The following is a 25,065-nucleotide window of genomic DNA, read 5'->3' on the forward strand; positions in this document are numbered from 1 at the left end:
CAAATGCTTAACTGACTGAGCCACCCAGGCACCCCTCCATGGCAACTTGTAAGCAGAAGAGCATTAGGTGTGGGCCTCACGGTGAGATGCATGGGTTTGAATCTTGGCTCTGCTGTGTGACCTTGCACAGGTTATTTAGGGGATCTGTGCTTTAGTTTTCTCACCTGTGAATGGGTATAACAGAACTGACCCCACAGAGTTGTGAGAATTAGATGATTTGCATGCATTGTTAACTGTCACTCCACGCCTTCTTTACTAATCCAGTTTGACTTTGGGCAGGACAGCCTTCCTGGGTGAGGGATCAAGTAGCATAAGGCTAGGGCATCTGGACAACCCCAGTCCCTGAATTCCTGACTTCCCTTCCAGCTAGGGGTGGTCACATGACCCAGCTCTGGCCAGTGATATGCAAACAGAGGTACACTGGGGTTTCTAGGTAAGCTTGTGCCTCCCTAATGAATACACAGATACCCCTCCTCAACTACTACTCCCCGCCATGAATGCACAGTCAGTGATTTACAGATCTTCTCATTCTATCTTCCCGATCCTGGTACCATTAAATTCCGAGAGGCAGATGTGAAAACCAGGGTCCAGAGAGGTGAAGTCTCTTGACGGAGGCCATTCAGCCAACAAGTGTCAGATGTGGGATACCAGTCCAGCCAGCCTGACTTAACCACTGCTATCCTGCCTGAGCTCCACGCCTAGCAGTGGAGAGCAATGGGCCTTCTACCCACGCTACAACCCAAGTATAATAGTGTCACTGCCTTCTTCAGAGCCTTCCAATGGCTCATTCACTGCCCACTGGGCAGTCTAGGCTTCTTGGCTTGACACTCTGGGCTTCCCAAATCTGGCCTCTTTTCTGCTGCTCCCCTAAACTCAGCCATGTTCCCTCCCTGATTCTCTGTTCCCAGGGCCCTCTGTGCATTTCCCTGCCTTTGCCCTCTGCCGAAGCTCTGCTTTCTCTTTCAAAGGCCCACATTGCTCCTGCTTCCTTGGTAAACATGTGTTCATCCTTCATGAAAGCTTTCCTGGCACCTTGGCTGGCTTCATCTATCATAGCACATGGGGAATAGCTGCTGCTCTGGCTGGCCCAGCATCTGTTCTCCTGCTGGAGAACTGCCTTGCTTTACATCCTTGGTTCTGGTGGGCTGCCAATTCAAATATTCTGCTTCCAGACACTGAGGGGGGCAGCGACCCAGGCCTGTCCATCGTGATCCTCTGTCTCCCCAGCAGGAGGGCCTGGCTCATGGGCCCACTTGTTTATTCAAGACAAAGCTGGCAGAAACTTGTTTCCCTTGGGGTCACTGAGCTGGGACCACAGCATCTGGGAGCAGGGTGTAGCCAGGAGCCTCTGTCCGGCTCATCGAGGCCTCTCTAAAGCAGTGGAGAGCCAGAGTTTGAGAACAGTTGTTTCTTGCTGAGGCCAGCTTTACCCTGGCTGCCCAGTGCCCACGGAGTGTGGTTCTTAGGACCAAAGCCTTCCCAACAGGACTCTCTCCTTCCTTGCTATCAGCCTGACTCATTCCATCCTCTTCTTTGGGTCTCGTGATCCCAGGAGGGGATTCTTGAGTGGTCTGAGCCTTAAACTCAAAGCTAATCATGCTTTTCCCACCTTCTTGCTGACGACCAGTTTGGATTTGGGCCTATGAGAAAAAACCCCCCTCTCTGATGAGAGAAACACAAAGTTCCCTCTCTCTTGCTCTGGACATAGCTGCATGAGGAGTCAGTGCTAGGAGCTGTGGCAGCCAGCTTGGGACCATGAGGTGATGAGCAGAAGGGATAGGCAGACGTGCTGAAGATGGTGGGGTGGACATTGAAGCAAGCCAGGTCTTGGTGAGGGCTGGTAACATACTGCTGAGGTGCTCTGCCTCAGTGTGAGATGACATTTCTGCACTGCTTATTGACGCCTAGATGCCTGTCCCTGGATTTGCTCATCTTTATAAACAATGGGTAGCTATAGGAAGAAGAAAACCTGAGCAGCGTGAGGGGTGTGGGACAGACTGCACCAATGGCTAGGTGCTAAAGGCACCTAGTGAGAGGCTTCGGGCCTCAGTGTAGAAACTCCTTTCCTGGAGAGCCTCCGTGTGCCCCACTGCAGGCTGTGTTAGAAGCCCATTCTGTGCTTGCTCTACCCCAACCAGCTCATCCTGCATCATATCATAATGGGACTAGGTGGAAGGATGCCAGGGTCTGGGCAGAGGGTGGCTGTGTGGGAACACAGCCAGATGACTCAAAGAGGGGAAGGAAACCAGGCTGGAGACACAGGACAGCCTGGAGGAGGAAGAGATGCATGGGGAGGAGACAAGGGAGAGGTACTGACCAAAACAGAAACCAGGAGGGGGGCAGGACCACGAGGTGGAAGCAGAAGGACTCCTCATAGTGGATGTGGTCACTTACATTTTATTGGTGCCTCAAAGGACTTGGCCACTGTCACCATCACGTTGGTGCCAAATACCTAGGAGGAGAAGACAGGAGTCTGGAGGGAGGTGAGGACCAGGTGGCAAAGTAACGCTGTCCTAGGAACTCCTTTTTTGTTTCTTTCTTTTTTAAACACTTATTTATTTTACAGAGAGAGAGAAAGAGAGTGAGCATGTGGGATGGGCAGAGGGAGAGAGGAACTCAAGCACACTCCTGGCTGAGCCTGGAGCCTGATACAGGGCTCGATCTCAAGGCCCTGAGAATCATGACCTGTTCTGAAACCAAGAGTCAGACGCTTATCTGACTGAGCCACCCTGTCCTTGGGATGCCAGATGCAATGCTGCCTGAGATTCATGGGGGGAGGGGGGGGTAAGGAGGTGCTCCAGAGCAGATGGGAAGTTGAGATAAGGTGGCCACGGACGCTGGTCACATGGATACCTCATGGGGCTCCTGGATCTGAGCAATAAGTGGGGCAAATGGAAGGAGCTAGAAAGAGCCTCTGATGGCCTGGGCCAGGCCTCCTGTTCCTTCAGGGCTCTGCTCCTCCTTGGAGATAAAGTCCTCCAGCACCACCCCCATATAAGGGGGAAAGAGGCTGTCTGAAGCCAGGGAAAGGTGCCTAAGTCAGGCTGACCTCGGGCCCTCAGTGGTGCCTGTCGGGAGTGAGTGTGGCATGCCCCTCAGCCTAGGGCTGGTGTGTGCCAGAGTGTGCTGCCAACAGCAGTCTCTGTCCTCAGATTGGTGCCCTTGCTGGGCTCATCCATTAGCATTAACCACCCGTGCCTGAACTTCTCTGAGTTTCAACTCGCTTGCTGGGAAGACACAGGAAAGGAATCGCTCTGCCAGGGCCACTGGGAGAAAGAGGCAAGGGCGGCTAGAAGGCATGGGGCACAGGGAGGGCTCTCAGCCAAGGGGAAATCTGCTTTCAGTGGTTTCACAGATGAGGGCAAGTAGGCCCATAGAGGAGCTGCTCTGGGGCCTCAACTTCTAGGCTGAGGTAGCTGCCTTCCATCAGATGACTGCCACTGGGACCAGAGAGACAGGGATGGAGGCAGCAAGGGATCCCTTGTGTCCCAGCCCGACTCACCCAGAAGACATCGTAGATGAAGAGTCCGCCCAGCAGGATACAGCCAGTGCTGACATTGTTCAGATGCAGGAGCTCCACCCCATTAAGGGAGAAGGCCAGGCCAAAGAGATTGTTGGCAATCCAGTGCTGGGGGAAGGTGGGAGTGAGATCGGCTGTCTGCTTACCATGCCCCTGAATCCCCATCCTCCCCAGGCCCTGGCTCCTTACCTTCCTCAGCAGGTACCAGACACCAACGATGCTGCTCAGGCCCAGGCATACAAGGTCCTTGGCGTCAAACTCATAATTGATGATCTCTGGGCAGAGAGGCCGGGTAAGTCCACTCCCCGGGGCGGGGCTGCCCCTCCCACCTGTCAGCCCCTGGACGGAGGAGGGCATGGCTGTGGGCACTGCCAGAGCCTTCCCAGCATCCCCCTCCCTCCCACACCAATTTCCTAGAGGAGGGACTAGAGGCCCAGAGAGAACAGAGGCCTGGTGCAGGGTCAGCGGGAGATGGTCCATGGTATTGGAAGCACAGACTCTGCATGACTGTGGGGGATGCTCTGAGCTTGTCTCCTCCTCTATAAAAAGGGGACTGCAGCACCTCCCCGATAGGGCTACTTTGGGGAGCAAGTGAGATGGTCCTTACAAAGCATTCAGCACAGTGCCTGGAACACAGGGGGTGCTCAATCAATGCCAGCTGCTACTGAGCCAGGTCTTTAGTTAGGTCCCAGTCCATTCAGAAATCTTTCTACTTTGCCACCAAAGAAAACCAAGAAGGTTGCTGGCAGACATACATCACCAGCAAAGGAGGAAGAGGAAGAGGAAGAAGATAAGATCTGGAGGCCTGGAGAAAAAGCAGGAGGGGGTCACTGAGTGTTCCCATGGGGAGCCCTGTGGTAGACATTTCTCTTATAGCCATTCTCCATCACTTCCAAACTTCCTAGTGAGGCAGCCCAGAAGTTGGTAGGGCTTGCCCACAGTTACAGAGCACAGCCACTTCTTTCAGATTCCAGAGTCCAACAGATTGCTGGTGGGCCCCAATTTTTGTTCTCTGCGGTAACAGCACCATGGTGATTTTTTTTTTTAAATTCAAGTTAGTGAACATATAGTGTAGCATTGGTTTCAGGAAGTACCCTGGTGGTTTTTGACTGGACATGAGGGCAATTAGCTCCTGGCCACATCTCAAGGCTTGCCCTGTAGCTAAATGGGCCCAGATCTAGTGGTAATGCACTCTCCTGGGTCTAAGGGCCACCTGAAGGTGGCAGAGCAGAAGGCAGATGGAATCTCAGACCCCAACGACTCTGTGGTGCAAGCTTAGCCTTTTTTTTCTTTTTTAAATTCAACGATCATCTCTTAGGCACAGATGCACTCAAGATGCAAAAAGGAAAGACATAAAGTCACTGTTCTGTAGGAATAAGGCAGAATGTGGCAGGCACCCATAACAGAGTGACACTCACAAGCTTATTAGACTTTTATGCAAGAAATACCTTCCATTTGCTCAAGCCGTTGCCAATCCTGTTATAGTCCTCGAACACATATGTGGACAAATCCCCAAAGCCCAGGCTTTCCCCAAGTTCCCATAGTTTTTATTTTTTTTAAAAGCCAAAGAACCACACCCCCTCTTTCCACGTCTTAAGTGGGAGAGTGATCACATTAAAAACAGGTATGAAATAAGGAGCTATGACAGTCAGCTTTACTGGGTGCTACTGCGAGCCAGGCAGTGTGCTGAGTGCTCCCCCCATCACTTATTCCCAGTCCTAACAACAGGCCTGTGACGGAGGTACTAGATTTATCATTTTCATTTTACAGATGAAACAAAAACAAAAACACCCAAGACTTGGAGAGGTAAAGGCATTCACCCAGAGTCCCAAGTGTAGGCAGTGGCAGAGCGGGGATGGGAACCCAGGGAATGTAATTTCAGAGCCCACCTTTTCCATCACTTGCTCTATTGGAGAGCCCCGATATTGGAGACAAAGGGGAATAGAGGTGGGAAGTCCCCAAGACCAGGGAATGCAGGGAGCACTGACCTTCCTTGTTCTCCCCAGAGCCCTGTGTGAAGAGCAGCTGGTACTGCCGATTTGGGAAGTTGGCTGGAAAAAACTTATTCATGAAGGGGCTGGAAGGAAAGATAAAGCAGGTTGGCAAACAGGGTCCCCGTGGGCACCCGCAGGCCCAACACCACCCTGGAGGCACCCACTCACATCTCTTACTTCCCGGCACCCTCACAGCTGCCCTGATGGGGAGGAGGTATCATCCCGATTTTGCAATTGGAAACAGAGGCCCTCAGAGAGTTGACTCCCCATCTGAGCTGAGGCTCAAACACAGGTCTCTGGAATCTCAGTGCTTCTGCACTGCCTCCTGGTTATTGTCCAAGAAACACAAAGCAGGGGGCAGCCCAGGTGGCTCAGCGGTTTAGCGCCGCCTTTGGCGGAGGGCCTGATCCTGGAGACACAGGATCGAGTCCCGCGTCGGCTCCCTGCATGGAGCCTGCTTCTCCCTCTGCCTGTGTCCCTGCCTCTCTCTCTGTCTCTCGTGAATAAATAAATAAAATCTTAAAAAAAAAAAAAAAGCAGGGCCAGACTTCATGTAAAATGCAGTTTTAGGGATCCCTGGGTGGCGCAGTGGTTTGGCGCCTGCCTTTGGCCCAGGGCACGATCCTGGAGACCCAGGATCAAATCCCACATCCGGCTCCCGGTGTATGGAGCCTGCTTCTCCCTCTGCCTATGTCTCTGCCTCTCTCTCTCTCTGTGTGACTATCATAAAAAAAAAAAATGCAGTTTTAAAACAGTAATGGGTCCCAAAGCCTGGTCCGTGCACTGTCTCTATGATCTATGAGAGTCCCTTGTCAAGAATGCATATTCCTGGACTCTCTTCCAGACCTATCAAGTCAGATGACCTGATGGTTACTGCCTACCCTCCACTTCATGATTTGTCAGGCCTGGGTTTTTAATAAGCTCAGCTGGACTCAATCAGCTAGATGATAAATCGTGGACATTCACTCCCTCCATGAGGCCTCTGCTGCTCAGGATGGGCTTAGCCTCATCTCTAGAAAAACAGTTTCCGATTACCCAGTATACTCTATGCCCTGGGCAGGGAGGGAAGAGAAACTTTCTTTTCTGGATCGCCTTTGAAAAAGATGACCAAATCAGGACCTCCTGGCCCAGCCTGGCTCTGCAGGAGGCTCAGCCCTGGAGACTATTCTGCTGTATGCCAGCTGTGTGGCCTTGGGCAAGTCACTTCAGTGGCCCATCTCCTCAGCTGTATGTGGGGATAATGGTACCACCTATCTCAAATGCTTGATGTGAAGGTATGAGAGAAGGCAGGGGAGAGGATGAGCCCAACTCTGTACCCACAGCAGGGACATAAAAATTCTAAGTGTCCATCAGTGTTGGTGCCTCCAGAGCCTGAGCTCAAAAGCAGCTGGCAACACCGAATCAGACTGACAATGACTGAGGATGTGGGCACATCCAGAATGGTGTTCCCAATTGGCAGGTAAACATAGGAGGCCAAGAGGTTCCCAGGCATAGCAGTAGAGGGAGAGGAAGGGAGCTTCCTTGCTAAGACCCTGGGGGCTGGAGAAAGATGTGGAGTTCAGAACTATTTCAGGGCCTGTCTCCCCACTTGTCAAACAGCCTCCCCGCCTGCAGGGCTGTGGCATGAACGAGAGAGCTCTGTGAACACAAGTGTGCTGGGCACAAGGATAGAGCCGGGAGTGGGTTTCCACAGGAGGGCTCTGAAGAGGTGGGGGGCAGAAGTTGGGACAGAGGAGGCTGGAAGCTACTTCTGCTCAGTCTGCTGAATCACTTTTGGACGAGCCTAAAGCTAGAGTATGTGGGCAGAGGCAGAGAAAAGGCCTGAGAGATAAACCCTTCACTGCAGGTTGGCTTCTCCCTCAGGAGCTTGATGCCTAGCTTCTGAACCAGTGCCGTGGCTAAGAGCATGGGTTCTGGAGCCAGACTTCCTGGATTCAAATCCTGACCCTGCCACTGATTTAGCTGTGTGACCATGGGAAAGTTACTTAACTATTCTGTGCAACTGTTTCCTCATTTGGAACACTGCAATAATATCTTTCTCTTAGTTATTAAGAGGATTAAATGAATGCTTGGCAGCCTGTAAACTTAACTGCAGTCTCTACTTCAAGCAACAAGTCTCCAGACTGATGACTTGATTATCCCGAGAAAGGAAGGGTTGCTGGAAAACACAGAGCAAGAGTCAAGCAACCTGGCTGGTGACCCTGAACTTGGGTAGGGATCTGGTCTTTTCACCTTCACCCCACCCAGGGCAGGCCTGGTGTCTGGGAGGCAGTTGGTAAATGGTGGCTCTGAATGCAGACTTCTGTAGCAGGCAGAGATTCTTTCTAGCCCTCAATGGCTCACATCAAACCTAAAGATCACCGCTTCCTGCTGGGAAACCACATCCTGGTGCCCTTCTCCCCTGGGAGTGGAAAGCAAGGGTCAGTGAAACTGACCTTTTCTTCCTGGGGTGGCAGATTTTGGCCTCACGGGCCCTTTTCCCTCTAAAGGTCAGCTGAATGGGGTGTGAGCTCACAGATGATAAAAATAAGCTGAGGCTCCCTTGGCAGGAAGGGTTCTGGCATGGGCTCCAGTTTTGGTGGCTGCATGAGGGGAAAGTAGGAGGCAGGCTGGGGGTTGACGGGGGTGGAAGGATCCACAAGAATCCCCATGTGGGGCTGACTCGACTTGGGGCTGGGTTCTTCCAGCCCATCAGCGGGTCTGTCCCCACCCAGTCCTCTGGGGACCAGAGGACTGCTGGGAGGGGGCGGCCAGCCCACCCTCTACAAGCTGTTTCCTCTTCTCTCTCGCCAAACCAGGAAGAGCATGGGCCGCGAAGTCAGACCTGGACTCAAAATACCCGCTGCCCCTACCAGCTGGGCATCCCGGTGGTCACACAAGCCCTCAGAGCCTCACCTTCCCTGAATCCCACCTTCAGACCCTTTGGATCCTGATGGAGGTCTGACTCCAAGTCTGTGCATATAAACAGCTCATGGAAATTCTAACTACACTGTAGACTTTCTTTGAGAAAGTATTTCAGAAAACTGGATTTGACTGAAGGAGAAAAATTAATTTTTGGCTCAACTTTCTTTTTTTCTTTTTTTTTTTCAACTTTCTAAATAACATGATTAAATTATGCCCTCTTCCCATTTTGCTAAAATTACGCACATCTGATTCCATGTAAATTTTTCAAACCAACTTCTGTCATCCTACCATTTTTGGTTCATATGAAATTTTTCATAGGACAGTGGGGAGCGTCTCTCCTGCTCATGGTCATCCATTGTGTTCATGAGGTCTGGTTTTCCCAGGACAAACACTGTGCTCTAATTTTATCAAGAAAATGATTCATCTGTTAAGTTTTAGTCACTAATATATTTTACTATGTGCAGTTTCAGTTGCTCTTGGTTCTATTTCTGTCAACAATTTTTACCAGTCAAATTTATGAATCAGTTAAAAGACAGACAAAATATACCAGGTTCTTTGAGGTGGGGATTGGGCCATGAGGAGGCCTGGGAATCTCAAGCCTCGTGCAGATGCAGGGGCAGGATGGTCGAGGGGAATCCTAATCAGCATTTGAGACCCTTTGAGGTTGGGTCTGCTAACCATTTTGCAGGTCTGTCACTCAGGTAGGTTCTCTGAGCCTTCACTTTTTAGGATTGGGAGCCTGACTAAAATTCTTTTAAGATGGCCAGAACAAGATTCTGTGGGTAAAGGGCAGGTAGAGTTGAAGACAACACTGAACTCAGTCAAAGGACCAGAATTCAAGTCCCAGCTGTGTGACCTTGGGCCAGAAGCACAACTCACAGTGTGCCTGGCACTGTGCTCCAGCTGTGTTATAGCTGTGGCTCCCCTGATCCTTCCCACACCCTAGAGAGGAGGTGCTCGGAGTGTGTCCATTTTATAGATGAAGAAGCTGATGCTCAGAGAGCTTGAGAAGCTTAAACTATACAGCTGGCAGGGCCAGGACTTGGTCATAAAGTCAACGTCTCTTGAACCCATGCTCTTGATTAACCACACTGTCCTGCAAGTGTGCCTCGAAGAAGAGGCCAAACTCAACCGGCTTTCAGTGCCTTCTGTGATCAGGCCTGGTGTTTCCTCTCCAGCTTTCTGACGACAGCAGAAAGATCCCATCCCAACTGTGCCCTCACTGCACACAGACCTTCTAGTTCCTGGCTTTCTCCTCTCCTTCATGCCTCTTTCAGGTTTCCCACGCCTCAAAGCTGACTTCAAGCTACATTCCTACATTCCTTCTGGAACTTCCCTGGTCTGTCGGCCATCTCTCAGTCAGTGGTTCTCAACCTGACGCTATACCACCTCAGGGGCCAAAAGGAAACAGGTGGGGAGCTCTCGTAGTCACAAACTTGGGGGTGGACTGGGGACACAACTCCTATTTAGTAAAGCAGGGCTAGGGATGCCAAATGTTTACAACGCATGGAGACCTGGCCTGTTCATGATGCTCATAGCAGAGTTCCTTGAGGGTCCTTCACCTAGGTTCTTCATCCCCACTGAATACACACAAGCATGTGGCAGTCTGAGCAGGGTGGCAGTGGGAAGAAACATGGCTCTAGGGCCACTCAGATCTGAGTTTGAATCTTCGCTCTGCTGCTTATCCATTGTGTGATCCTAGCAAATTTCTTAACCTCTTCGAGCTTCAGTTTCGGAAGATAACACAGAATTAAAAGCAAAAGCTAACCTCGATAAATTACCTGACAGGTTAGCACAGGAAATAATAGTAACAATGACAGTTAACAGTTACTGGACGTATTAGGTGCCAGATACTGGGCTGAAAGATTTCCCATGACTCATGAGGAAGGTTCTATTATCTTCCTCCACATTCAGGTGAGGAAATTGAGGCCAGAGAGATTAAGTAACTTGCCCAAAGTCACAGGGCTATTAAGTAGCAGAGTCTGGATTCAAATTCAGGTAATCAAATTCCAGAGCTTGTACTGCTAACTTCTCACTACACTGCCTCTCTCTCATTATGAAATAAGATCACATATGAGAAGATAGGCTTAGTGCTTGGTGCCCAACAGCCTACAACATCTGGCAGGTGGCACTGGTATTACCCATCTCAGCACCGTGACAAGTGATGTCAGGTTCCTGTTCACAAGTAACTTTCCCAACAACCGTGGTTGGGGAAACACCCATTGGATACTCTTACTCCTTGTAAGGAAACTGGGTCCTGCAGGGGTTACAGTTCCTGTTCTAGGTCATCCACGGTGTAACACAGGGGAAAGATGCTCTTGGGTTTTACAGCCAGGATTCAAACCTGGCTCTGAATGACGCCAAAGGTCATGTTCTCATCCAGGACCCTGTACTGGCTCCTGAGAAAGCTGCTTCAAATGTTGCAGAGATGCCTTCTGACCTGATGGTGTGGGACAGGGCCAGGATTCCCAGCACGAAGAAATACATGGACAGCAAGAGGTTGATGTACTCCTGGGAGAATATCTGAGGCAGAAATAAAAAAAGAAACAGGAAGTCAGGGTTGCCAGTGGCTATGAGGAAACCAGAGTCCCTGTTTCCCCTCTGGAGCTAGGGAACAGGGTCAAGAACCTCAGACAATGCTAGGGGCCTTCTACCTTCTGTGCCTATAGAGAAAAAGGGAGGAACCTCAGGCCCCCCAGATGCACTCCCAAAAGAGTCTGTATGTTGGTGTCTGGTGGCTCCATTATCTGGAGACAAGCAGGATGTTTGTGCTCATCAGGGCCCTGGCAGAGAATCATGGGGGAGGACAGTCTGGAGTGCAATGTCCCAAGGGAGCCACCTGAATCTCAGAATGCACTCTTCCAAGTTTGGAAATATTATCAAAAATCTAGGGATTTTTTCACAGCAGCCACCAAGGCTCCAAGCACACTAGTTACAAATTGCTTGTGCCCAGCTCCATCCTTTACATGATGCTCTTCTGGATAAGTATTCCTGTGGTGATGGCTGGAAGCGGTGACAGCAGGACCTGCCTTCTGCTTCTTGGTCTGTCAAGTCAAAATAAGAAACGTTCTCTCTTATGCTCCAAAGCCACCTGTCACTACTGTGAATTCTGGACTCTGGGAATGCTTTGCCATCTTCCTCCACATTCGTCCTTTCCTGAATTTGTTTTCCTAGGGTCACCAGCTGGGAGGGAATCATGTGCTGTGGTATGGGGCACAGAGGCACCAGGCACTCTCAAGGAGATGGTTACAGAATCTGTCTAGATGCCTGTCTGCCCACATTGCTCCCCTGCTTAAAGCCACACTCAAGAGGCTCAAGGCCTTTACCCTCACTTCGGCCCTCAGCACCTGCGATGGCCACTGTGGACCTTCTCAGTTGCAGCTCACAACACGCTGGCTGTTCTTCTCCATGCTGCGACCACACTGGCCTGCCTGCAGGGCCCTGTCTGTGCCACAGCTCCAACACTGGCAGCCGGCCTTGCACACACTCTCCTGCCACCCAGAACATTCTCCCCTCCTCATCTAGGCCACCCTTCTTTCTTCAGCTCTCAGTTCAGAGCAGCTTTCCTTGATACAACCACATCTCAGTAATTCAGCTCACATTTACTGACTGCTTACTATGTGCATGGCATTGTATAAACTGCTGGGGATACATATGGCAAGGAAAAAGGCCTAAAGTCCCTGCCCTCATGGAGTTCATGTTCCAGTAAGGGAGAAAGAATCTCAAAAGAAACAAAAATGCAATATATTGTCAAGTGGTGATGGGTGCTCAGAAGAAAAGCAAAGCAGGGCGAGGAGACAGAAGAGAGAACTGCTCTTTTAGAGAGGTGGCTGGTGACAGCCTCTCAATGGGAAGATACCTTGTTCAGGAGTAGAACCTTAACGAAGTAAGGGAGCTACTACTGTGAGGGTACTCGAGGGGGAAGAGCATTTGGGGCAGAGGGAAGGGTGGGTGCAAAGCTCCTGAGGTAGGAATGTTGCTCATGTATGTGGGGAACAGTCAGAGCCTGTGAGCCTGGAGCTGAGGGAGTAAAGGGGCAATGTCAGGAGAGGAGGCTGGGAAGGTAAGAGGGAAAGAGACTCTGCAGTGCCATGAGAAAAACTAGATTCCTCTGGGTGAGACAGGCTAGTACTGGAGGCTGAGGGCAGGGCTGTGACATGATCAGATAGTCTGAGAGGATCCCTGTGCTGCTGCGTGGAAGACAAGGCGAGGGTGGAAGCAAACAGTTTGGTGAGGAGGGCACTGCACAGTCTGGTGGATAGAGGATGGTGCTCTCGGCTGGGAGATGGAGGGAAGTGACGAGCAGCAGTGAGATTCCAGATCTGCTCTGGAATGGCAGATGTGGGAGGTGCTGAGGGGCTGTCTGGGAGGAGGAGCAGGGAGGACAACTCCAGGGGCTTGTGCTTGGAGGGTCGAGTAGAACAGTGAGGTAGATGGAGGTGCTGCTTTTAGAGATGGGCAGGAGTAGAGGTTCATGCTAGCTTGGCTGGTTCTTTCATCCTTTCCTGGTGCTATACCTTGCCTCCATAGCACTTCCCAGACTGTAACTTCAGTCTGTAATTGGTGTGACTGACGGGTGTCCATCTCCATCAATTAATAGGAAACTCCTTGAGGGCAGGGATCATCAGCTGTTTTTCTCACTCTGGGCCTTGTACACAGCAGGCACTCAATAAATATTTGCAGAATCAATGGATAAGCAACGCAGTGGCCGATAATACAACTACTATAAGAAAAAGCCCTATGAACATGTTTCCTAGGCACGTGGGCCATGTTTTATGAAGATGTGGTATACCTTTCAGTAGTGTTCCTTCCACAGGGGCCTTGGGGAAATCTCTCTGGCTGCAACTTATAGCTACCAGTTGGCTTGACTGTGTGGCCTATAAATTGTGCACCAGGTTGCACCAAGTCTGGCTTTCTTTGTGCTTTAGCTGCTAGAAACTCAGAGCCACACCAGTATCAGTCACTCTGACAAGAGTACCTGTCTTTCAAGTTTAGAGCCTGGGTTCAGGGTATGGTCTTCACCCTAGGCTTTGTTTTATCGTATTTTAATTTTCTCCTTCACCCCAATTTCTTCCTTATGTTGCTGGGTATAATTTTTTTTTTGGGGGGTATAATTTTTATAAGTTAACTTAAAACAATCAGTTTTAAAGGAGGTGGGACAAGGTAAATTTTACGATGTTGAGAAATGTCCCACTCTGGGGAGAGGAGGAAACCAGCCACCAGCCTGGAGTTTGGGAGGAATCTGTTGGCTGTGTTGTCCAGGCAGCCACTTTTCAGAAATCTTAGTGTGGACCCTCTAGGGCAAGAGGTATGCTGTGTGCTCTGGCGCCAGCAGGCTGGAACTTACCCACCTGGATTGGGGGACAGGCTGAGCATCCAATGCCCTAAAGAAAAATGCTCATACCTTCCACTGCCAGAAATTCTTTTCTGAGGGAACATAGCTGAAGGAAAGAATCTAAGTTCTAAAAATGTTAGAAGGTCTTGAGGCAAGGGGCTGGGTACGTATTCCTGGCACTCAGCATGGCAGAGACCTGAGAAATATCTGCCAAAAGCCAAGTTGGAGGCAATGGGCTAGATATACAGATGGCCACAGAGAGATCTCAAAAGTATAGAGAGAAAAAGCAGAGAGAGAGATGTACCGCACAGCTCTATTTATGGAAGCTGGACTCTCAATACACACAGATACACTGACACTGTACGTTTTATAAGGAGACACACATCTGAAGACAAAGCAAACGCATTAGAGCAGATACTTCTTGTGGAGAGGGAAATGAAGGTGGGAGATGCAGGTGGGAACTAGGGGTGAAGAAGGGGCCTGGCATGGACTGATGATGGTGTGCTATGAACCAAAGCATGGAATAAATTCAACTCTTCACCCAAGGTCCAGGGGGAAAAAAATCTGTGAATACCTCCTGTTATTTGATGGACTCTTATTTGTAAGAATAAAAATCAGGATAACTCTTTCTGTTTAAAGTGAGGGAGATGCTGGAGGTGAACTGTGGTGAATCTGCCTGTGGGGGTATTCTGAAATCAGTTAAGAAGTGTAGCTCTGATCCAACAATGAGGGAGCAATGGGACAGGAAACAGGAGTTAAAAATTATGTTGCTGACTCACTCACAAACTGGGAAAGATAAGGAATTTTGATGCTACTCAATGCTGGTGAGAGTATAAGGGAGCCAGCACACTCCTAACTGTTAGAGGAAATGTAAATGGATGCAATCTTTTGGGGGGATTTGGTACTATTTGTTCAAACTGCAAATGGAGATGTTATATGACTTGGTCCTCCTACTGCAGACATACTTGAAAATATGTGCCCAGGCCAAGATACTGTGCCTGGTGCTTGCGGCAGCACTGCAAGTGATATCCCAGCACTAGACATCCCTCAAGGGCACAGCCATAAAACAGAGCCACAAACTGGTGTGCAAGAGAGTGAGGTAGATTTGACTGTGTTGATACAAAAATATCTCCATGGTAAAAGTCCTACATCTGATACATTTGTTTTAAAATTTTAATATAAATGTAGATCTATGTGTAAGAGTCACAAGAAACCAAATTAGGAAGATTATGGTTCATTTACATTGTCCCTTAGATTGAAAACATTTCTTTCACCATCTACATGTATTTTTTACATGTGAATTAAAAGTTGTTCTTGAGAGCTTTTCAGTGACCAGAAAAAAAGCACTTGTGAGGCACTCCTATAAAAACAAAAGACACAACACTACAGCTAGGGTAGGATTCTAATTATGTTAAAAGCATGCTTATTAAAAGCCTGAAAGGAAACATGCCCAAATGTTAATAGCAATTGTTACCTCTGTGTATTTTTCCCTCCCTTTATGTTTTCTGCATCTTATTTTCATAATAGTGCATGTTTTATTAAAAAAAAAAAAGCTTAAGAAGAGTTTGCAGTAACATGAGAGAATGCTTATGATGTTATTAATGGGGAGTGAAAGCAGCAGCTACAAAACTGAGTACGCCACGTGGCCACAGCTACGGAGAAACCATGCACCAGGAAAACAGCGCAAGGACACACCTCCAAAGGGAATCTGTGATTGTCTCTGGTAGTGGGGTTTTGGATGACTGCTGTTTTCCCCTTTTTACTTTTCTGTGTTTTCCACGTTTTCAACACTGAGCCTGTGTAACTTTTATTGGGAAAATAAACCTCGGTAAATTAAAAAAAAAGGCAATTAGTATGGTAGAGGTGCATCAGAGACACAAGCTATATCCCGTCCCAGCATAAACAGTACAATGCAACCAAAAAACGGTATCATGAAAACAAAACAAAACAAAAAAAAGCCACGCGGAGAAAAGAAATAAAAGACTATAGGGCGGAGTCCCAAACACCATCGGTGGTTATCTCTGTGTAGTTGGTCTTGAGGTGAATTATGATGACTTTTCCCCCCTCTTGCTCATTATTTTCTACAAATGAACATGCATGTCTCCTGTGATGGGAAAAATAAAACAAAACAAAGTGAAGTTATTTAACCAAATGACACAGCAAGTGACAGAAGACTTACTTTGAAAAAGAGATAGAGCCCCAAGAGCGTGCAGCTGGCGATGATGGGAAACCGGGCAGCGTCCCGGCTGGTGATGGTCTCCGGCATGTCTGAGGCGTTCTAGAGCAGACAGGAAAGGTGCCTGTTAGCAAAGGGTGTGGTTCTGGCTTCTGAGGGCTAGAGTTCACCCCATCTTCCTGACCCCAGGCCGTGGCAATGTGGTTCCCTCTGCTCACCCAGGGGCAAGATGCTCCACCCTGCCATTCTGCCATTGGGGCAATCTGGACTCTGGCAGTGCATGTGTGGCAGATCTAGGGAGAAGAGTGATGGCAGAGGCAGGTATGGTATGCAATACCTGCAAGAGAATTCTGAAAGCTCAGGACAGTAGAGCAGTTCTACACCTCCTGAGAACTACTCCCAGTTTCCTTATGGATTAGCTACCAGGTAGATGTGATGAATTTGTTATCCAATAGTTCGGAGTAGAAACAAATCAACAACAAATAAAACTGACAGCAACGGAAGCTGCAACTGGGCAGATGCCAAACGTGAGGAGGAGCAAATCTTGATCAAACTTAAACTTGAGGAATTTGGGAAAATTGAATCTGGTAAGAGTAAAAGCCATGATTAAATCCATAATGGCAGATGCTATAGTTGGCAACAGTGTGATTTGGGTAAAGACATGATAGAGGATAAATACGTACATGAAAAAACCTCAATGTGGTCAAAATAATTTCAGTACTTTAAAAAAAGGAAAAAACTGGGAGTAGAGCAATAGCACAGCATAGAGATTTTATCAACTTCACAGAATTCCTACCAGAAACCTTTCTTTTTTTTTTTTTTTTAAGATTTTATTTATTTATTCATGAAAGACACACAGCTACAGAGAGAGGCAGAGACACAGGCATAAGGAGAAGCAGGCTCCACACAGGGAGCCCGACGCGGGACTTGATCCCCGGTCTCCAGGATCAGGGCCTGAGCTGAAGGCAGCGTTAAACCGCTGAGCCACCCAGGCTGCCCCCAGAAACCTTTCTAATGAAAATCTATCAATGGCAGTATAATCCTGGTTTAAATTTATATTGAAAAAACAGAGTCGAAAGCTTTCAAGATCATGCTCTCCATGCTCTCTCGGCTACGCAAAATCCTCAGTCGTCAAGATCCTGCCCAATGTTACTGCCATGAAGCTTTCCCAGACTTCCCACTGGGCTAAGCTGACTCCCCCACTGCAATTCCCACTTTTCTATGTCTATTCTATTTTATATCCTAGCTACCAAAAGTCCTAGCAATGCCAGATGAGACTTCTGTTCAAGTCAAAGAGAGGTTCTCTCCACAGGCTCATCACAATGCCTGAGATTCCACTGCCACTGTGTCCATCCTGTGAATAAGGCAAAAGCATCCCTGGGACAAGGGATCATGTTCAGTCTCAGTATCTCATTAATTTTTTGGCTCATGGCTGCCTCTTAAAAAAACCAACAAAACATGCTAAAGGAGAAGCTGCCTGGAGAGGGCAGTTTTTGGGTCAGGTAGACCTTCTGCTCAAGGATGGAAGGAAAAATGCAGAAGGGGAAGGAGATGAAGTCAAGAGAGCAGTAAACCCATGAAATGGTCATGAAATAGAACCGGGAGGCGGGGAGCCAGGACGTGCATACACTGTTGGTTCTGGTCCAGTCTTTGGGGGAGTATAACTTAGCAGGTGCTTCAAGTTGTAGTTTGCATGTGCCCAAGGATACAGAGAAGGGTCAGAGAGCAAGAAGCACACAAGGCTCTTAATCACAGGAAAAAATGTTCATCCTCACCTTTTTTTTCATTCTCATTTTTATTAAGAGAAACTCTAGTTGAAGTTCACTAAGATTCCATTTTCCATCTATCAGAATGGCAAACGTCCCCATGCTCGATAACAGACTGAGCTGGTAAGGTTATGGGGAAACAGGTACACCCTTGGTGCCTTCAGGAGGGTAAACTGGTCTCCCTACAAAGAGCACACTTACATATTTGTCAAAATCACAAGTGCATATACCCTTGACCAAGCAATTCCACTTCAGGGAATTTTTCCTACAGATAAAATTGACACATATGCAAATAATACATGTAAAGTAAAATCAAGGTATTCAGTGCTCTATTAATGGCTTGCTGGGTGACTGAGGCAAATCCTTCACTGAGTCTCAGTTTAAACTCCTCTGTCAAACAGGATCACAATCTCTAGCTTTATTTACCTCTAAAAGGGCCAAGGGACTTCCACCAAATGAGATATGGGATGTGAAATAGCCTGCCAAACTATAAAGTACCGTGACTGTATGAGGAGCTGATATTGTCAGGGAGAGGTGAGTGGGGAGGCACTTCATCAAACCCCAGCATTATGACTGAGGTGCCTCAGAGACCTCCTTTCTGGAGCACCCAGGGGCAGCTCTGCTGGAAGGAGGGGGTGGGACAGGTAAGCAGTACTGACACAAAGAGGCAGGGTTCTCTCCCTCTTCCTACTTCCCCAGCCCTGGGTTTGTTTGTTTGTTTGTTTGTTTCTTTCTTTCTTTCTTTTTTTTTAAAGATTTTATTTATTGATGAGAGACAGAGGCAGAGACACAAGCAGAGAGAGAAGCGGGCTCCATGCAGGGAGCCCGATGTGGGACTCGATCCCGGGTCTCCAGGATCACATCCCGGGTTGAAGGCAGGTGCCAAACCACTGAGCCACCCAGGCTGCCCCCAGCCCTAGGTTTCTTTCTGCTTTTGGCAGCAGTGTGCCATGGGGCTTGGGAAAGTTCCCCCACCTCTCCATGCGCTTCCACATATATGTCCTGTGTAGCAGGGGCATAGGTACAAATGTATATTAGACAGCTGTTAATCTCAAAGAGTCCACAGGCAGGCAGGCAGGTCAAGACCCTGACACTTAAACAGAATATCACAATACGGTGTGACACATGACAAAATAAGATGTACACTGCTGTGATACCTGGTACAAGTGCCAAATGGTTGGGAGAGGGCTCTGATGTTAGAAAGCCCAGCACAACTTCCAGCTCTGCCTCCTCCCAGCTCTGAGGCCTGGGAATGTTACTCTCTCAGAGCCTTGGTCTCCTCAGCTGTATGATGAGTTTTAGGATTCTACAACCTTTTTTTTTTTTTTTTTTTTTAAGATTTATTATTTATTTATTTAAGAGAGCATGTATGTGCAAGCACAAATCCGGGTGGGGGCAGAGAGAAAAGCAGACTCACTGCTGAACAGGGAGCCCTACTCAGGGCTGGATCCCAGAACGACACAGGGCTCGATCTCAGGATGCTGAGATCATGACCTGAACTGAAGGCAGATGCTTAACCAACTGAACCATTCAGGTGCCCCAGGATTCTATGACCTTTGCACTGGAAATACTTAGTGTTGTGCCTTGAGCTGTCACACGAGCTGTCTAGATTATCTGTATTATTACTAGTATGTATAAGGCAATCACAAGAAAGCAGTCGGCACTTTGGTAAAGCCCTGAAGGTCAAGCACAGGTTCTGGTAGGGGGTAGGAGCCAGATACACACTGACTGAGTTGAGGAATTTGCTCTGTGTACAAAGAAAGGAAACACAAGGCAGACAGACCTGCAGGTGCAGAGCAGGTGGGACTCTGGCCTCACTTATAAATCAGGGCCATGGCTCATGTCCACATATTCCCTGCATCCTGGGTGGGAAGAGGCTTAAAATTACTTGTGAACAAGCCAAGTACATGGTTCACTATACAGAGGACTCTGGGCGCCTCTGAAGGTGACTGTGTAAATATCCAAGCTGCAATGTTGAGTCAGACGGGAGACTGGAAATCTGACAGTAAAGGTACTAAGGATAAAACTTATGGAGCGCATTCCATGTGCCAAGCCCTGTTCTAGGTGCTTTACATGATTTCATCCTCACAAAAACTCTTTGAAGCAGGTATTTTTAAGAGCTCCACTTTACAGATAAGGAAACTAAGGCTCAGGGAGGTGAGGTAACTTGCTTAAGGTCACACAGCTTGTGAGTGGTGGAGCCAGGATTCAAACACAGGATTCCAGTGTCCAAACTCTTTGCCACTACTTCCTAGATAACCTCTCTTTCCTACCAGGAAATTTCTGCTGGCAAGATGTGATATGATGCTCAGGGAGCCTGTGACAATGGAACAGTTATCCTTTGAGGAACTTGGGTGGCTCAGTCAGTTAGCAATTAAGCATCTGACTCGCTTAATTTCTGCTTAGGTCATGATATCAAGGTTGTGATGGAGCCCTGGATCAGGCTTGGCACTGGGTGCGGAGCCTGCCCAAGATTCTTTCTCCCTCAGTTCCCCACCCCAAAACAAAACAACCCTCCCCCAAGAGTTAACTTTGGTTGTTACAAAAATACAAAAAGTTAAAAAAAGTTGTTAGGATTTTCTAATTCCATGTAGATTGTCAAGCCAGATGCTCTTAGGCAAATGCAATAGCTCCCCAAACATAAAACATAATTTGTGTGTGTGAAGCTGACACAAATAGCAGAAATAAATTTAGCTTCCAGTGACATTCTGGATGTTATCAGGACAGAAGAAAAAGCAAGGGAAGACAGATACCCGGCCTCAAGTCATTGGCTCGGCCTGACCTCTGGGAGTACTGCTTCCAGGCCATGCCCTAGAAATGATCTGGGACTTAAGGACCATTCTGTTACTCTGTAACCCCAGCTGGAGACCCTGGGGTCTCCTCTTCTTCCCACCATATTCACTCACTCACTCACCTCACCATGACTGCTTCCTAAGCATTTCTAGAACCCCCAAACTCCAATCCTGTGCTCCACTACAGTCTTCACTGCAACCACCTCACCAGCCTCCTTCCTGTTCTTCCTCCCTCCCATCACTGAGTTCTTTCTGAAGCCTAGACCTGATTGTATCACATACCTGGCTCACAAAGCCCTGGAGACTGGACTACTGTGCAGCCATTACACAGGAATTGAGGTCACTGCTGGTGGGGGTATAAATTTACACATCTCTATGATGCGTAATCTGAATCAAACATGCACGTAGCCTTTGACCCAGCAAATCAATTTCAAAAGAAAAAAAATCGTTCTACGAATATAGACGAGTGTGACATAAACATACAGGGAGATTAATTTCAGCATGGATTGTAATAGAAAAAGACGGACACTTGTATAAACAACTAGCAGAGGACTCTAAGTTGGAGGTTCTCACACAAGCACATATCAGAATTGTCAGGAGGGCTTGAGAAAAAAAGACTGTCAGGCCCACCTTGAATTTCTAATTCAGAATCTGCATTTTTAATAAGTTCCCAGGTGATGCTGCTGCTGCTGGTGGTCCAGTGATCACATTTTGAGAACCAGTGCTCTAAACAAATTGTGGGATACAAGTAGGACATCATATAGCTATTAAAGAACAGAGGGGTGCCTGAGTGGCTCAGTCAGTTAAGTGCCTGTCTTTGGCTCAGGTCATGATCCCAGGGTCCTGGAAATCGAGCCCTGCATGGGGCTCCCAGCTCAGAAGGGAGTCTGCTTCTCCCTCTGCCCCTTTCCCTTGCTAGTGCTCTCTCTGGAGCATGCTATCTCTCAAATAAAATCTTCTTTTTTTAATCTCAAATAAAATCTTGTAAAGAACACGACCACTCCATATGTACTGATATATTTGACCTCCAACATCTATTTGGTGAAAAAAGCAAGGTGCAAAAAAGTGTATTTATAACAAAATGTAAGTTATAATGCAAAAATGAGGGGAAAGCATATGCTTATTTGTAAAGGCACAAACTTATTGGATAGATATCTAAGAAACAGGTAACAGGGGCTGCCTCTAGGGAGGGAGATTAGGTAGCTGGGTAGGACAGAGGTTTTCATGACACCCTCTGCACCTTTGGAATTCTGTACCATGGGCATGCATTACTTACCCTCCCCGCATAAAATAATGAGGCAGATTTGCAGGTACTGACATAGAAAAACGACCAAGACATAGTATTAAAAAAAAAAAAAATTAAACTGCAGAGCAGTCTGTGCTGTAAAATCCCATTGTCATAAAAATAAATTTATATTTGTATACACACACAGGCACACACATTTGTATATACATGGAAAAAGTTCCAGAAGGTTACACACCAAAGAGCTAACCAGGTTCCTTCAAGGAGTGGTACTAAGGAGGCTTTTCCTTTATACTTTTCCATGGCTTGGATTTTTTTTTTTTTTTACACAAGTGCAAGTATGTGGTCATTTTGTAACTATGAAGATAAACTGTTGTGTTGCCTTCACGATTCTGTTGTACAGAATGGCTGCAGGCTGCCTGAGCATCTTCCTGTTACGTCCTCCAAGGCCCTGCCCCTGGCTCACATCACACTCCTCATTGCCTCCCTGAACGTGCCCTGCAATGCCATGCCTCCCTCTCTCCTGTTTTGCTTGCTGAACTTTTGCCCATCCATGCAAAGGCAGCTGTGGCCTCCTCTGGAAGGCATATCAGGATTCAGTTTAGTCAGCTGCTCACACATCTGCTTCTCTGTTGGGTTGTTGTCCAACAACCCTTCATTGTCCCAGCACCCCTGGTACCCAGCCCCTGGGCAGGGTACCAGGGGTGCTGGCACAGAGCAGAAGCCCAGTCCAGTTGGCTGAGGGGCTCCTCTGAGTTACAGGCCAAGGGCCTTTGAAGTAATCTGATCTCCAGCTATTGCTTGGGCTGGGATTTGCTCCCTTCTGGGAACATAAGTCTCTGACAGGGATGGGCACCCCTCTAAGACCGCTCCTCCCACAGCTGCTTCTTCCCAACATACTCCTGGATGCTCCACCTTCTTCTCTCCATGATTTCACAATTTGCCCTGCCTGTTATGGACAACTTGGCTCCATGGAGAATTCTGTCCTCACATGCCCTCTCTCAGCTGGCTTTAAGGTCTAACACTGGTGGGAAGTCAAAACTCCTGGGTCCCCACACTAACTTTTCTCTCTCCTTTCCACATGACCAGGGAAACATGACTCAGGGTAGGAAAAGGGAACTGTTTGCTTGTTTTTTCCCCTGGGCCCAAATGCCACTTGTGTGGGTCTTTAGAAGCACCTGTACCAAGGGCAGCCCTGGACTAGGTCTAGCAACACCCAGTTCTGCCCCTAACTGGCAGCGGGATCACGAGTAGTCATTTCTTTGACCCTCAGTTTCTTTCTCCATACGACAGGGAAAATAAAACTGGTTTCATCTGTAACATTTAGTTGGTGAGAGAATCAAAGAAGGTGAAGGCTTTGTAAACCTTCAGAATATCCTGGTTACTAGTGGTGGGTCTGGCCGTCTGCGATTTCATGCAGCCTTCAAGGGATGGTGGGGGAGGTATTTAGAGGCTATGGTGGATCGAAAGCTCTTTTCTATGCATGCCCTCTGTTCCCACATCAGACCTTCCACCAACTCCTAAACTAACTTTTTTTTTTTTTTTTTAAGATTTATTTATTTGAGAGAGGAAAGAGAGCATGAGCATGAGTGGGAGGGGCAAAGAGGGAGAGGGAATCTCAAGTGGACTCTATGCTCAACTCGGCTGGACACAGGGCTCCATCTCACCACCCTGAGATCATGACCCAAGATGAAACCAAGAGTCGGACACTTAACTGACTGCACTACCCAGGCGCCCCTCTCCTAAACTGTCTTGTACTGCTGTTTACTTGGTTTACTGCTTGGAATGCCTTCTGGCTGAAATTCTGCCTCTGCACCAAGACTTAAGCCCACCTTCAGTGTAAAGCCTCCCTGCCCTGCCTCAAGTATGCTCAAACTTTCTACTTAAACCCCACAGCACTACTGTACTGCAATCACATTGCCAATTATACTTCCTCTGTCCAGGCACCTAAAGTCCTTGGTAACAGGGCTCTGACTTACTCATTTTTGATCCTCCACCCCCTGACAACAGTGGAAGTTCAGGCAATTCTGTTGTTGGTAAAATGCTTCAAGAGATTAGTGATCCTTGTGTAGAAGACACCAAGGAGAATTACTCAGTTTTGGGAGCCCCTTAGATCAAGCTGCCCAGTTCATGCCATTCTGCCTTGACCTCCTTTGTCTTGGTTTATTTCAAAACCTCCTCCTGCACCAAGGGTTTGCAAAAAGGCATGGCAGCAGGGAAGGTGAAGGCCACCTGCACTCTGCTTAGAAGAGGCAGAATGGAAAGGCAAATAGGGCCATCTAAGCCCTGCTGACTACTCCCCTTTGTGTCTGCCCACAGAAGGAGCCAACAGAGAGTTCTCTGATCTTGGGGAAGGAAGGTGGCAGACCTCAAGTTGGGTAATGTTTTGAGAACCTGCACTTGAGCAGTTTCCAAAGTGGCAACTGCTTTGTGGACCTGCCCTCTTTGGGTAAGACAGCTTCCGTTTAGGTTCAACTTCAGGTTTGGGTAGGGGAGGAGCTACAGATGAGGAGGGGAAAGGATGACAGGAAATGAGAAGCCACTGGTGCTAAGGCCTGGAGAGGACTTAATATAGGGAAGAAGATGGAGGGTGGGGAGAGATGATGGAATCCTCCTAGGTACCCAATGGGACATATGTTGAGGAAGGTCAGGAATGGGTCTGGCCTGGTCTGGTAAGAGAGGCCAACAGCAGTTCAAGTCGCTCAGCAGGTGAGCCCAGTTTGGTGGAGGGACTGTCTCAGGGCGCACCGGGAGAAAAGCTACTTTGAGAGAGCGTCAGGTTCTGGGGTGAGAACAGGGTGAGGATTTGGGAACAGGGTCTGGGCTCGGTCTAGAACAGGTCCAAGACTGAGTGACTACCAGTTAGGGAGAGCAAATCAGCAAAGAAGGTGTCTATGCTTGCTTTAAAAAAAAAAAAAAAAAAAAAGATGCTAGGTTCTGAGGGGCTGGCTGAGTGGAACTGGTCTGAGAAGTGATGCAAAAACTGGGGCCTGAGCTGTGGCTATATCCTTGAGTTAATTTTCTGAGGCGGTGCAAGGGCCTGATCTGGTGGTTCTAGAAGAGCACACTACAGGCCACAGATTCCAGTTAGACAGGTGTCACCATTTCAGGATGGGTCTGGATGCTAGAATTTGCCCTAGGGTGGATGTGGCAAGGTTTCCAACGGAGGAATGACAGGGGATTATACCATTCAGTTGTCAGGACCAGAGCGCATCAGGTACAGATGGGGGTTGACTCAGAGCGCAGGATGAGGTGTGTCCCATATGGGATAAGCAGCCGGAGCAGAGAGTGGGGCCAGGCTGGCTGGGTCCAGCAGGCTCAGAACAATACATGCC

General features: G+C 48.3%; 1 protein-coding gene across 3 annotated transcripts in view; it reads right to left on the reverse strand.

Annotated features, from left to right (window-relative positions):
• HM13 (histocompatibility minor 13) overlaps positions 1-25,065 on the reverse strand; it is a 40,744-nt gene that overhangs the window by 15,105 nt on the left and 574 nt on the right. For all 3 annotated transcript variants that reach the window (XR_008661206.1, XM_055300249.1, XM_055300255.1), the window contains exons 2-7: positions 15,933-16,031; positions 10,859-10,941; positions 5,509-5,597; positions 3,710-3,795; positions 3,503-3,628; positions 2,395-2,452 (exon numbers count right to left, since the gene is read on the reverse strand). Coding sequence is in view for 2 of the 3 variants with exons in the window: in XM_055300249.1 (XP_055156224.1) it covers positions 2,395-2,452; positions 3,503-3,628; positions 3,710-3,795; positions 5,509-5,597; positions 10,859-10,941; positions 15,933-16,031 (541 nt within the window). In the remaining variant the exon portion in view is untranslated. The remainder of the gene's footprint in view (positions 1-2,394; positions 2,453-3,502; positions 3,629-3,709; positions 3,796-5,508; positions 5,598-10,858; positions 10,942-15,932; positions 16,032-25,065) is intronic.

The sequence above is a fragment of the Nyctereutes procyonoides genome, unplaced genomic scaffold, assembly GCF_905146905.1.
Source record: "Nyctereutes procyonoides isolate TBG_1078 unplaced genomic scaffold, NYPRO_anot_genome, whole genome shotgun sequence".
Taxonomy (NCBI): domain Eukaryota; kingdom Metazoa; phylum Chordata; class Mammalia; order Carnivora; family Canidae; genus Nyctereutes; species Nyctereutes procyonoides.